A 14,673-nucleotide genomic window follows, 5' to 3' on the forward strand; every position below is an offset into this window, starting at 1 on the left:
AATTTTTAATAGCCAAAATGTTGTAATAACATAGTGCTGTATAACTTCACAAAATTATAACCTAGGTAAACTGCACTTTTGGACGAGGTAAGTTGTTGTCCCGTTTTTTTCACATCACATCTCTTGTGACACTTGTTGCACTTCGCGAGATCTAAGGGCAAAAATGGATCTCTAGCTTCTTCCGGTTCTTCAAGAATCAGCAAGATTTTGCTGCGTGACACATGTATATTGACCACATCAAATGAAAATTAAACTGAAAGCTGGTGCAGCACTGTGGCTTAGCACTGACAGCACACCAGACAGCATCTCCAAGCATATTTTTTTAAAAAAATCTCCCATAATTCTTTTTACAGAACCAAGAGAGCTTGCTGATGCAAAGGCATCGTCAGCCACGTAGTTTCCCTGGGCTTCGTTGGAGCAGTTGGTTTTTTCTGGTGGAAGCAAACAATCAGCCGGTAGTAAACAAACAAGTCACCCCTTGGAGGAAGTGAGGAAAGCACGCAAAAAAAACAAAGCCTGATCACATGGCATAACATGTGCCCATCTGTCAAAAACACATCACACTGTTTCACCGACTCGATTGACACTCGTCAGAGGAATAGAGAAAGGACGAAGCCCATGGAATTACAGCTCTCCCATTGGTCATGTCAGATCAAACAGTGCATCTTGAATATGTTTTGTGGTAAAGGATACTCCTGATATGATATGCCTGAATTTTCTAAGAAATCAAACCGGTTTGCCAGATTGGTTGATCAGAAGGACGCGGCAGCTTATGGGACGAGATGTGCTCTAGTATTGTTTGAGTTGTGGATAGCTTGGAATTTCTAGTCACATGCTCGTCGATCTCGATGCACCGTTACATCAGCAGTGTCACGCGGTGAGGTATCTAGGATATTAATCCATTGGTGGACGGTGGTAAGTTTTATTTTATTCGTTTACTGTTATCAGGTCCCGAACCTAGGCCCTGTTTAGTTACTCCCAACTCCCAACTTTGACACTATGCAAAAAGAAGATTCCCCATCACATCAAACTTGCGGTACATGCATGGAGTACTAAATGTAGATGAAATTAAAAACTAATTGCACAGTTTTGTTGTACTTTGCGAGACGAATCTTTTGAGCCTAATTAGTCAATATTTGGACAATAATTCACAAATACAAACGAAACGCTACAGTGTGCTACAGTGCTGTAACAGTAATTTGGCACCTCCCAAATTCCCCAACTAAACAAGGCCCTATTTCCCTCTAGAACATACCCCTTTTTACTTCACCCCCAACTCCCAACTTTGACACTATGCAAAAAGAAGATTCCCCATCACATCAAACTTGCAGTACATGCATGGAGTACTAAATGTAGACGAAATTAAAAACTAATTGCACAGTTTTGTTGTACTTTGCGAGACGAATCTTTTGAGCCTAATTAGTCAATATTTGGATAATAATTCACAAATACAAACGAAACGCTACAGTGTGCTACAGTGCTGTAACAGTAATTTGACACCTCCCAATTTTGCCAACTAAACAAGGCCATAGTTTTTCTTCCTTTCACTCTACAGAGAATCCTCAACAACGATTTGTTGAAAAAGGCACTATACGAACCATGATGAAAAGTAATTTTTGTCTCATGGCCTTTTCTTACCAGCAAAGTTTTCTCTCGTAGCTGTCATACAAACTTCATCATTACCTGGCTGTGCAATCCCAATAAAATTGTAGTAGCCTAATAACAGATGATGTCACTACTTCCCTCCAAAAACATAGCATAGCCTAAATTACTTGAGGTAAACAAAAAGCCCAACTACATGTGACCTACCCAAAAAAAAAGAAGAAGAAGAAGAAGAAGGAATCACCAAACCTTGGATAGTTCATAGTTGGACAGCTGCTCCCAGGCTCATTTTCACCACTCATCAAACCAAACCACCAACCAACCTGCCAAGAAATTCACCAAAACATATCCAAAAATGAGCACCAATGGGGCGTACTTGTGCCTACAAAGATGCCAAAAAAGCATCGCCATTTTGGTAATGGCATCGAAATACTGCTAAAAAAGATTATTAATAAATGCGCGGCGCCCAGTCCACTCCAAGATCTCATCTTCCCCTCCCTGCAGGCTGTGTGCGGCCTCCCTCTCCCACCCGCCATCCCCTCGAGCTATTAGTACCCGCCACGCCACCGTCCCCCCTACCTTCGCCGCCTGCCTCTCCGTACTCCTCGCCACCTTCCTCCACTCACCCACTTGCACAGAGCCCGCGACGGCTCGGAATCCGCCGCCGGCGCCTCCTCTCACCGGAGCAGTGAAGCTACACTGAGCGCCATGGGCCCCGCGCCGAGGGAGCCCATGAAGCAGCGGGTGAACCGCTGCCTGCTGCGGCTCTCGGACCGGGACACGGAGGCGATGGCGGCCGCGGAGCTGGACGCGATCGCGCGCGACCTGGAAGCCGACGAGCTGCCGGTGTTCGTGGCCGCGGTCTCCGACGCGCGTCCCACCGACAGGACGCCGCTGCGCCGGCACTCGCTCCGGCTGCTGGCGCTCGTCGCCGGCGAGCACCCGCGCGACGCCGTGGCGCCGCTCGTTCCCAGGCTCGTGGCCGCCGCGCTGCGGCGCGTCAGGGACCCGGACTCCTCCGTGCGCGCCGCGCTCGTCGACGCGGCCCGCGCCGCGGCGGGGGCCGCGCAGTCCCCGCCCGTGGCGCTTGGCCCACTCACCGACGCGCTGCTCCACGAGCAGGACCAGTGCGCGCAGCTGGCCGCCGCGCTCGCCGCGGCCGCGGCCGTCGAAGCCTCCGAGCCCACCGACGACCTCGCCGCCTACCTCGGGGCGCTCCTCCCGCGCCTTCTCAAGCTCCTGCGCAGCGCCGCGTTCAAGGCCAAGCCAGCGCTCATCTCCCTCATCGGCACTGCCTCGGCCGCATCCGGCGGCGGAGCCGCATCCACCGCTGTGCCCAGCCTTCGCGACGCGCTCACCGGCGATGACTGGGCCGCGAGGAAGGCTGCCGCCGAGGCGCTCGCCTTGTTGGCCCTCGAACACGGAGACGACCTTATCTCCCACAAATCCTCCTGCATTACCGTCTTCGAAGCCAAGAGATTTGATAAGGTCGGTCGCAATTATGAAGTTTTGATCTTGGCCACGGTATCCTCGTAGATCTGCGGCTTTCTACATTTTTTTTGACACTTTCTTGGCACAATGCAGGTAAAGATTGTGCGTGAGTCCATGAATCGGATGATCGAGGCGTGGAGGGAGATCCCAGACGTGGATGAGGAAGTCTGCTCCTCCGATGTGCCATCATTGTCCCGCGCTAGATCTTCTCTCACAGGTGATGTGGCTTGCTACTCTTGAGGTTCTACTCACTGATTTTTTTTCCTTCTTTTCACCCTTTTTTTTTTGTGATTTGGGTAAATTTAAGGTCTATGCTTGGTTTGGGGGTTTGGACTGCATACTGTACATTAAAGAATAACCTGTTTGGTAAAAGACAGATATTTGGGTAAAACATACTGGATAATAAATATTTTTTTTGTGAAGAAATTATTTCGGTTTTTGAACTTATTTTAGATATGCACTGCATACATTTGTTGGATTTAGTTGTCTGGATTAGAGGTGATCAGACAACAAATGTTCTTTACTAACATTATGGATTATATAATTGAACAGAGACTGTAAGTGATGGCAGATACCCCACTGATTCCTTGGGCTCCAGCTCTGCCCCTTCAATTACAAGGAGAAACTCATGGCCGGCTAACAGGCAGCTCCCACCGGATGCATTGCACAATGCCAGCAACAGAAAAGCCAGCCCTCCTTCCAACGCAAGCAAGAAAATTTTGCCGCCTCCGCGCCGCAACGCAGACCAAGCTAAGAACTATGAGGACAAGGTTGATATTACTGTTGCTCCGGACGCAACACCAATCAAAATGGTGACCGAGGAGAAGCTCCTGAAAGAGGGAAATGTTAGAGAGAGGCTTGAAGCGCGGAGGGTGCTGTTTCAGAAGACTGGTGAGAAGGGTTACAAGAAGTTGGTTGGTCCCAAGTCAGGATCTAGAGTTGTTCCATACAACGGGGATGGTGATTTGGAAGAGACTGCCCTGACCGAGGATGCGCCCGATGAACTTCAGTCAGCTCACAAGGATGAGGACCTGTCGAAGATCAGGATGCAGCTGGTTCAGATTGAGAATCAGCAGGCTAGTTTGCTCAATCTTCTCCAGGTAATTAATTATCCCTTGTTCCCTTGCATATCATATGACAATAATTTGCTGAAACTCGAATTTCACCTTTTTTTCCCTTTTCTTTTTGTTTGCTTAAGAATCTCGCATATGCATGAGTAGATGAGATGTCCTGGTAAGATCTTATTGCTTGGAAAATTTTTACACCAAGCAAACTTTGGTGCAAGCTCACTCATTCCCGCTGTTAAAAAAAAAAGAACCTACCATTGCCTAGCAGACGTTTTTTTCGTGTAATTTGGACTGAACGTAGGACTCATCCTTCTTGCATCAGGATATTTATTACGTATTATTTGGTCACAATGAGCAGCCATGACCGTTTGGTATGAATCATACATTCATTCAATGCGTCCTGATTGCACTAGTCATATCAGTATGCATTCAGGTCTGGACAGTGGCATGGTGTGGGGAAAACCTGGACCGCAACAGTGCAATAGGGCACTTACTAGCAATACGGCAGTGTCTTAATCACCTAACATATTAACCATGAGGCTGGGTTATCAGGAACATTGATATTGTCTGCCTGCATCTGTAAAGCATCAGCCAATGTTCTGATCACATCAAATAGGCAATATGTTTTGCATGTTTAGTGTATCTTCTCCCGCTGGTCTACAATATTTTTTATTTTTTTATATAAAACTCAAGGATGATTTTCCAAAACAATGCCTAGCATTGAATTATTCCTGTTACTTTTAAATTGAAAACACTTCTGATGCTTTAATTACTTTTTCTTATCAGAAATTCATGGGGAGCTCTCAGAATGGGATTCGTTCCTTGGAGACGAGGGTGAATGGGCTCGAGATGGTATTGGACGAGATATCCCGTGATTTGGCTGCCTCGTCAGGAAGGATCCCAAACAGCGAACCTGACACCAATGCATGCTGCATTCTGAGCCCAAAATTCTGGAGAAGACATGATGGAGGTAGATACACTTCCAGGTACTCCGTCTCAGATGCACCAAACTACTCTGAGGAGAGCAAGACTTCTTACAAGTGGGAGAGGCAAAAGTTTGGAGCTCAGGGCGGGTTCGTCACCAACCCCTTGGCAGAGCCAAACACTTCATCTGTAAGAAGCACAGGTATTACCCAGGAAGGGAGAAGACGAGACTCGGCTCAATACAGGTCAAGGTAAGGTAATAGAAGCCACCAGTAAACTCTGTCATCCACACGATTAGATTTGCTAGGTACGCTAATGAAAATTAGGACACTTGGAAACTGACAGCAGCATAGCACATGAAAGTAGTTGCTTTCTTCTTTAGCACATCAGAATCAATTTAATTATGGCCCCTGCCCCAACCCTAATACTATCTACCTATTGTGATTGGGATTCCTTCTCAATTGGCACCAACCTACCTTTATTGTCAAATTTGCATGGTCTTGTTATAACATTTTCTTATTCAATCAATTGCCAACTAAATTGTCACTCTTTCCATTTTCTTCAGGTTGGGTTAGGTGCAACAAAATTGGTTCATATGAAGTGAGAACTACTTGCCTTAGCAAGGCAGCAGAGCGTTTGAAGATCCCACTATTGGTGCATTTTCGGAGGCGTTTTCTTTTCTCCAAGCTTAGAGCTGAGATGATACAAATTGTGAGGTTTTATTCATGAGTCGCCCGGGGTTCAGACCCCTGATATACAGCCTAAACTCTAAAGCAAGACCCTCGCCACGAGCTAGATAATCATGCAACAGACATGAAATTGCTGGTGGAGACTCACTGAGGGCAGAATGCATATGTGGAGTTTAGCGATGAGAAAATTCTACGTTCTGTTTCCTTCGGAGCAGATCCTTGCACGGACATGTAGTCATGGATGTATCTTGTACTGCTTGTAAATAGTTTGGATACTTATTCCTGTGCTCGCGAGGTGTTGTCACAATTTTTTTTCTTTGGTATGCTGAGATCATAAAAGTAGGGAAAAAAACGCTCGCAGATTGCAATTGCAACAAATGCAAGATATTCTTTGGTATAGTTTGTTATTCTCCCTTTTGCTGATTCCTCTACCAGTGTGGCAAATGCCAAGAAAGCCAGACAGAAAGTATGGTAGGCCAAAGTGTAGTATCAGATCAAGAAACATGATGTCAAAACAACTACCCAAGGGCTGCCAAAACGTGACTACAAACTGATCACATATCACGGTGTGTGAACCAGACAGTATCAAACAGAATGCCAAAGATGGATAATCAGGTTTGGCCAAATACCACAACAAATCATACGGTATAAAGCAACGTGAAAATATTTGTGAACTTTGTAGCCAGGACTAGTAAAGAAGTCCCGATAGAGAGTGTGGCGTGAGGCACTCAGCAATCCTCACGTGCTTACAAGCAGAATTCTGTACATATAAAGATCTCAAAAGCAAGAATCATGTACCTAAACTATTTCAGGTTTTTCCCAGGAGGCTGATCACACTACGAAAGAAAAAAAATGCAAAATAAAAATGTACAAAACTTCTCTGATGTAGGTTCTTGTTGTGTGAGCAGTGGCCGGAGCAACACTCTAGTAGTGAGCATTCGCAATTGGACGCTAATTGAATTAGCTTTGCTTCAATGTGCCGCAAATATTCCAAACTGCTGTGCATAATAACCAAGAAAATGAAGCGTATGCACCTTCGTGGATAAAGAAGCTGCAACCAAATGCATCAGCTGCAGTTGTCAGGAAGTTCAGAGGTTCAATCACCAACGTTACGCCAAGAGAATGAACACATATACATGCAGCACTGTATCTGTTCCAGCTCAATCCGGCTGCCACTATCAACTGTTTTAGGAAGATCCATCTTCAGTCTTACTTGTAGGAATGTTCAAGACCCATCTTAAGTCTAACTTGCAGGCAAACTACTCCTGCGGTGATGGTGGCTGTAGGTCTAATTTGTATGCCTGAATCTCCATCGGTGAGATAAGAACGTTTCCCTCCTGAGCAACATCACCGATCTGCTCAAGGTACCCTAGCATTTCAGGGTCATCATGTAAGAGGTTCAGCGAAGTTGCTTTCACACTCACAGCCGACAGATCTTTGAACATGTAGAACAGATTTACTGGTTCTTCCCCAACTGTTGTACACTGCAGTCCACCCCTTTTGCAGTATGAGGCGTCCCAGCCTCTCCTCTGCAACAGAATAGCAAATCTTGGGTCGGCTGCTTCAGAATGAGGAAATCTTAAAGGCTGAGGGACCTTCAGGTTCACGATATGCACATCACAGGGCAAAGACGCAGTTAATGGAGTGAATGACTGTTGAGGCAGCTTGAAGGATTTTTCATGAGGTTTTTTGCTCTTAAAAGCATGCATTGGGTAGTTCAGGTGTGCCCCAACACGGTGCGAGAGGAGAGATGGCTGAAGAGTAAGCAAACTGTGGGTTTTAGGCAAAGCTGAGACATTGGACTCCCTGAGGAGATGGAATATAACATTCATTGGCCGGTTGTCCATTACTCCCTGCCCCAGACCACGGCCATCATCCTGAACCAGCCTACGATCCAACATAATCTCTAGCCATCCAGTTTTTAAGCTTGCTGCCCCTAATGACTGCTTGGAGTGTACAGAAAACCGATTACCAAGTGAATCCTGCAAGAAGGCAAGTGATGGCATTGGGTAATAATTTCCCTGTAGAGGAATCTTATCATATGTCTGCCTCCTACTCATCTGAAAGCCATTTAGATCAGAATAGAAGATCCTTTGGTTGTCAATATCTGTCTTGTACCTGACAATCAGTTCCTTATCATTAAAAACATGGCCAACAAGCTCAACATGGTATTCCTTCTCGATCAACATATCCTGTATAGAGTCCCCACAATCGTAAATGCGTGTGCTATGTGAGAGAGGTGACTTATGCCACTCCGTCTTTGGAAGAGAATGAGCTTCTTGAACCAATGGCCCTTCAGTAAGGATGAAATGTCCTCCTTCCTCTACAATTGAGCGAGCCTGCCCAATTGGTTTGAACAAGTATGCCCCACTTCCATGGCTTCTGTACATGCCAATTTCTTCACCTATCACAGTTTGTTCCCCATCCTTGAGACGAGTTACTGTCTGAAGAAGGCCATGACTTACATCAAAAGAAAGAGTGTAATAAGAGTTCTTCATTTCCACTGTTTTGCCTTCCAGCTTTGAACAAACATATGGTTCAGGGCAAGGAAATCGCTGTGAAGCTGTGAATGTTTTTACAACAGCAGGAACAGCCTTTTCACAATCCTGCCCAGTAACCACATAGTAGGTCTCCAAACCTAGTGCAGGAACAGAAGCCCTCCAATAAAGACGGTGCCGGCCTGTCGAAATCTTTTCATCGCTGACAAACTCCCACTCTGGGGAAACTTGACTTTGCAAACAGGAACCATTCGAATTGAGAACAGAAATGTCAGGAGTACTTACAACAACCATAACAATCTCATCCCTTGTTTGTTCTAGTGGGTTAAAAAAGACAACTGACTGTGCGTTCCCTTCATGAGGGTCAAGAACCTTATGCACTGGCTGAACATCATACTTTGAACGTTCCTGCACTGGTTCAAAATGTGATAGCAATGTAGGGTCAGATCTATCATGGAAATCTCCTAAAAGCACTTCGACAGCCCTGGACATAAATAACTGTAGATCTTGCAGTGAAGTGTGCATTCGAGTGCCATAGTCCACCACAACATGATCCTTAGCTGTGCCAGTAACCCCATCATGATGTTGAAAAAGAGCCAAATTCCTCCTTGCTGCTGTCAGTTTGTGTGAGAAGCTGATGGGGAGTTTAGCACACTGAAACTTCTGACAGTATCCTAGAACAAATGAACCCAGAATCTCTGAGGCTCGGAGCGTCTGTTCTAGTACACGGTCAACAGCTTTGAAGAATGGCCTCGACACATAGTAACCACTCCAGTAATCCTGATTTCGATCAGCATATGTGAAGAAATCCCCTGAAAGTGTTGGAAAACCTTGCAGCTCAGCAGAACCCAATTCACCCGGGCGTGAATAGTTTATCTTTTCAGCTTCATCTCTCAGTGTGGAGAAGTAATCCTCCAGGGTACCAAATTTGACTTCAGCATTGAGATGGGGGTTAGAGTTTATGTAATCAAAAAGCTTCTCGTAATTGCGGAATTGTACTTCTGCTTCCTCCACACTAACATATCGGAAATCATCACCCAAAGGAATGAGAAGTGTATTCGTTCTGTACAGGGTTGACTTTTTCCTGTACTGATCTAGAAGTTTTGTTGCTCTCTCTTGCACATTGTCAGTATCTGTCTCAACAGGATCAAATCTCCATGGGCAGGATTCATAGCTGAAACCACGCATTCGAGCAAAGTCAAACTGGCAGCAGATAGCTGGTTCAGGTCCACATGTGTGTGGAATGTCATAGGAATAGAAGGGCATCATATGAACAAATATGTCAGTTGTTTCTTCAATATCCCAGTTCTGCCTCCACAAATATTCAAGATTCTTTTTCACTGCAAGCTCCTTTTTCAGCTCATAGTGCGTTCTCTGGATTAGCATGTTATGGAAACCCATTCTCCTAAGCAAATAGGCCATTGTAGATGAATAACCAAATGGGTCGATCGACCAAGAATTTTTAGGAACAACTCCAATAGTATCATTGAGCCACATGTTCCCCTCCATCATCTGTGAAAGAAATCACAAAGGTCAATAAATTTCATCATAATTAAATAATACGCGTTACAATCATATCCAAAAAGAACCAATCGGTATCAACTTTGCTCCGATGGACCCATACCAAATCAGGCATTATAGTGCAAAATTAAAATATCAATTTTGCATTAAAATATATATAGCATATAGCCCGATTCCAACGAGATGTACTGCATGTACTCCCTTGGTTAGATTGGTAAATTTCTTCTTGAACCCAAAAGTCAAGCAACAGTGTGGAACTTACAAGGAAAATCAATAGTCACTCCTTATGGACTATAAAATTGGTCTTTTGATACGGTTTTCCTTTCAAATAAAAACTTCAATGATGCATTTGTCTCACTTGATAAGTAAAAAAGGATTGACTAAAAACCATATGTAAATACAAGTATACAACAGACACCGGTAGTATCCATTCTAAATGGCAAAGTGGTATGAGGCGCAAGCCATTGGCCCAGGTTCAATCCCCAGGCACCCAGTTTGGAAGGAAAAAAGATGTGTTCTCTTCCTTGGATAATATATAGGAGCAAAGAGACAAGGACTGATTGCCCTGGCAAAAACTAGGGGAGAATCAAAGAAAACAATCAGCTGCCTAGATCCCAACATAAATGTGATATAAGACACAAGGTCCACATATCTTTCTCATATCAAATGGTGTTCTCCAATTGACACCTCACTATCATCGAGGGCAGTGTTTTAAAGGCGTCGCCTAGGCATCTAGGCGGACCCAGCTCACCTTGGAAACCGGTCCACCTTGTCGCCTAGGCGATAAGGCGTGCAAAGATTTCCAAGGTCGCCTTATCGCCTTTAAAACACTGATCGAGGGGGTAGGCATTTAAGGAATTTGTTTTTCTTTTCTAATCCATGATATAGACCCATCCAGTTAGCGGTTTCTTTAAAAGCTTCCGGATTTAGGATTTCATGCAATGGGCCATGATAAAGTTGTATCATCCCACTGGACTATGCTAATTAGATTTCGTATATTCAAATATAAGCAAATATGTACATTCATAAGCGTTATTAGGCGCTAAGCAGGAAACTGCACAACGAAACACACTGGAAAAAGCAATAACATGTTCCAACTATGACATAGCTAGTCCCCATAGGCCATAAGTTCTTCCTGTTGTCATCTCAAACCAAGAGTATGACGTTATCTTTTTTGGTTATACTATCCCAAAGTTTGTGATGTGCTCTTGCTCAAGTTTGAGAAATGAAGAAAACTTGATCCCAGCTTTCAAACGTGAGAAAAATATAATGCTACTATACTAGCAAATAGCATCAAACCAGAGTCTATAGCACATCCTCTGAGTGTTTTTTTTTATATGTACAGTTCCATGTGTTTTTCAACATGGTGCACATCAAATAAGAAAGGGATAAAGAATGCACTTTGTTTACACATCAGCTACAGACAGTCATAATATAACGTTTAGCAAAGAGCAAAGATATAAAAGTGTACTTGCCTGTTCTATGATGGCGAAGTAGTGCGAGTTTGCCTGCGTTGAGAAACAAATGAAATTCAATTTAGCTTCCTTTTAAAGAGAAATAACTTTGAGGAAATACTTTGCCGGAAAAGATTAAATCAACAGACAGGACAACCGAAATGGCAGTGTTATAAAACAGGATACTAGATACATAGGAGCACAATATCTGTTGAAAGAATGGCTGAACACAAATAAAGCTCACAGCAGAAACAACATACTAAACGGAAACAAATAAATTAAACATGCCAGTGCTGTTTGTGACTATTTAGCCAGTCTTGACTGTTGAATCTCCTCAGCATGTGTACTAATATGCAAATTTTCTAGAGCAACAAAGCCTGGTACTATAGTTTATGTAGCATAAATGCATGCTCAGCTGCCACAGAATCTATAAATTTCCTAAGTATGAAGTGGACAGGTAGCACAGAAGTCACGAATACACAACACCCTACAAGCAGACTAGGCCCCAATTGACTCCTAAGCATAGAAACTACAAGTACACAAATCCAAAAGAAGTTACACTCAATTCATGCCTAAATATGAAACATCGTTGAATACATACATGGTACTAAGATTCGAGATCACAATGTGCGCAAGGAGAAACAGTGAAATACAATGATACAGCATCCTAGTTCTGCAAGCACAGCACGCCAACGTTCATTCCTAATCACTAGGCAACTAGGTAAACGTGAAATAAAATTCCATTCCGTTCGTTCATGGCCTAGACAGATGGTGCAAGCACAGCATGTCAATGACAAACACAAACAATGAAACAGAAACTGCAGTCTACTCCTTAAACCCCATCTAAACCACAGAATTTTGCTTCCCTCTCACCTCATCGTTCATGACCCATCCGCCGCTCACGATTTCGAGTTGCCCATCACGTACAAGCTTAGCGAACGCCTCCTGCTTCTTCCGCGGTGCGTCGCGCCACCACCTCTCCAGGTACGACATCTCCTCCCATATGAACTTCCTGCGCGAATCCTACAACATAGCAGACTCCTGATGATCGTCGAGAGGGGCAGAGCACCAGAGCCCAAAAGCAAATCTCGAGTGGGGAGAAGTCGACAACAACCTTGGAGAGGGACTCGACGATGGTGTCGAGGATGTGGCGCGACTGACGCTCGTAGTACTCCTCGACGGTGCGGATCCAGCCGGGGTCGTTGTGCGAGTGCGGCGCGACGAAGACCTTGAGCTTCTCGCCGTCCCACTCGTCGCCGCGGTACTTGACCTCCCACCCCTGCTTCCAGGCGCCGCCGTCGACGTCGAGGAACTGGATCCGATCGTAGAGGTCCCTCGTGGTGATGTCCACGGGCGCCTCTCGCCCGATCCGCGCGGCCACGGCGGCCGCCGCGGCCTCGGCGGCGGCCGATTCGCGGTGGCGGAAGGCCGGCCTGCGGGTGAGGCGCGCGCGGGGGCGAGCGGGGGGCGGCCGCGCGGCGGCGGGGCGGGAGGAGGGGAAGCCGAGGCGGAGGAAGGCGAGAACGAAGAGCGCGGCGAAGGCGGCCGCGGCGAGCCAGAGGGCGCGGCGGGAGTAGGGGGAGGAGGCGGAGTGGGGGCCCCCGCGGCGGCGGGAGGAGGCGGGCGCGGAGAGGGAGGACTTGGAGCGGAGGTGGTGGTGCGCCTTCGGCTTGGAGGTGGTCGGGAGGAGCGCGCCGGAGCGGCCCCCGCCGCCGCCGGAGAAGAAAGGCATCGCCGCAGGCGAGGGGGAGTGGCCTGACTGACCTCCGCGCGCGGGGTCGGCTCGAGTGGGTGTGGCTTTCCGCCCGTGCCCGGGTCCGGCACCGGCGATATTTTGAGCGCTTCGTTTGATTCGCGAGTCGGGTGGGCCCTGGTGAGAGCTCGTACGAATGGTATGTTTCGCTGACGCGTTGGGCCTTAGGTTCAGGTGGGCAGCGATTCAAGTGGGCTGTCACGGTGGCGCCATGAAGTTTTTGGTTGGTGAGTTTGGTGTTCATGGTGGCGGAGCTTGCAAGCCATCATCCATCATGACTCCGTTTTTTGAGGTGAACTGGGAACGGATTCGTTCGGACTTTGGAGGACAACTGTGGAATGGAGTACGTGACTGTCGTGAGATTACGTGACTGTCGTGAGATTTTTCTTAGCCCTCGTTTACTTCCCACAAAACTCCCAACTTTGACACTATGCAAAAAGAAGATTCCCCATCACATCAAACTTGCGGTACATGCATGGAGTACTAAATGTAGATGAAATCAAAAACTAATTGCACAGTTTTGTTGTACTTTGCGAGACGAATCTTTTGAGCCTAATTAGTCAATATTTGGACAATAATTCACAAATACAAACGAAATGCTACAGTGTCGCATTTATGGCAAAATGCCAATTTGGCACCTCCCAACTTCCCAAGTAAACAAGGACTTAGACGAGTTACTGTAGCATGCAAACTCATTTCCGTAAAAAACACCTAGCTCATTTCCGTAAAAAAAGTCACCCAGCTGGTTAGCAACTCCAAGATACTGCTAATCTTACCCCCAATACCTTTTTAAGGGAAAAAAAGAGAAAAAACGAACTCCAACAGTCCACCCAACCTTCCCCAATTTTTTAGCAACGCTAAAAAATAACCTACCACCGCATATATTTTAGTGTTGGCATTCCTCCCCTAATTCTGATTCCCGCACGCTCGCGCGTCCCTTCCGATGGACCCAATACGATGACGTGGCCTGTTTTAAAATATTGGGGGCTATTTATTAGCGATTTGCTTTGGATTGATATGTTTTTAGGGGAATTTTTTTTGAAGAACCCCAATACATAATTTTGGGGAAGAATTTTTTGGAGTACTCTTGAAATTGCTCTTAGCCAACTTTGTGAACCAAACAGACCTCTGGATTTTCTCCCAACCTCATAGTATAAGAGCAATTCCGTCAATAGTCCTTAAATCAAAATTCCTAAAGATCAAACGAAGGTTCTCTCTTTTTAGTACCACGAAAATATTTTCAACTCCAGCAATAACCCCCATAGAGAAAGAGCTCCCTAGAGATTCCCAGAAACGGAGGGTGGAGGGAGGAATTTGGAGGCCTCCTCATAATAGGGAGACAAGTAGAGGACATGTTGGGGTGCGATTTTTTTATCTGATCCTTTAAACTTGGGATAGAAGTTGTTTAGAGGATCTGCTGAGAGAGAGAAAAGAAACAGAGGTACGATACACTTAGAGTGCAGGTGCTAGCTTAGCAAAGTCCTGGCACCGGAGCCCAAGGGCTGGTTTGGTTCCTCTGACTTATTTTTAGCACCCGTCACATCGAATGTTTAGATACTAATTAGAAGTATTAAACGTAGACTATTTACAAAACCCATTACATAAGCGGAGGCTAAACGGCGATACGAATCTATTAACCCTAATTACATTATATTTGTACTATGTGTGAATGCA

At 45.7% G+C, this 14,673-nt stretch overlaps 2 protein-coding genes across 3 annotated transcripts; one reads left to right on the top strand and one right to left on the bottom strand.

Annotated features, from left to right (window-relative positions):
* Nucleotides 1-2,105: 2,105 nt before the first annotated feature.
* Nucleotides 2,106-6,172, top strand: LOC101760692 (TORTIFOLIA1-like protein 5). 2 transcript variants are annotated; one of them, XM_004965065.4, is made up of 5 exons: nucleotides 2,106-3,090; nucleotides 3,187-3,310; nucleotides 3,646-4,193; nucleotides 4,947-5,340; nucleotides 5,650-6,172. In XM_004965065.4, the coding sequence occupies exons 1-4, from the start codon at nucleotides 2,311-2,313 to the stop codon at nucleotides 5,337-5,339; spliced, it is 1,845 nt and encodes a 614-aa protein (XP_004965122.1). In that variant the 5' UTR covers nucleotides 2,106-2,310; the 3' UTR covers nucleotide 5,340; nucleotides 5,650-6,172. The 2 variants fall into 2 exon arrangements, with proteins under 2 accessions (XP_004965122.1, XP_004965121.1); XM_004965064.4 differs by having other exon boundaries at nucleotides 2,107-3,090; nucleotides 4,947-5,335.
* Nucleotides 6,173-6,414: 242 nt separating this feature from the next.
* Nucleotides 6,415-13,067, bottom strand: LOC101761357 (alpha-mannosidase 2). The gene is made up of 4 exons (XM_022825941.1): nucleotides 12,361-13,067; nucleotides 12,120-12,269; nucleotides 11,268-11,300; nucleotides 6,415-9,783 (listed from the first exon to the last, which is right to left on the bottom strand). Exons 1-4 carry the CDS (start codon nucleotides 12,976-12,978, stop codon nucleotides 7,033-7,035), a joined length of 3,552 nt encoding a protein of 1,183 aa, XP_022681676.1. The 5' UTR covers nucleotides 12,979-13,067; the 3' UTR covers nucleotides 6,415-7,032.
* Between the last annotated feature and the right edge of the window lie 1,606 nt (nucleotides 13,068-14,673).

The sequence above is a fragment of the Setaria italica genome, chromosome IV (assembly GCF_000263155.2).
Source record: "Setaria italica strain Yugu1 chromosome IV, Setaria_italica_v2.0, whole genome shotgun sequence".
NCBI lineage: Eukaryota > Viridiplantae > Streptophyta > Magnoliopsida > Poales > Poaceae > Setaria > Setaria italica.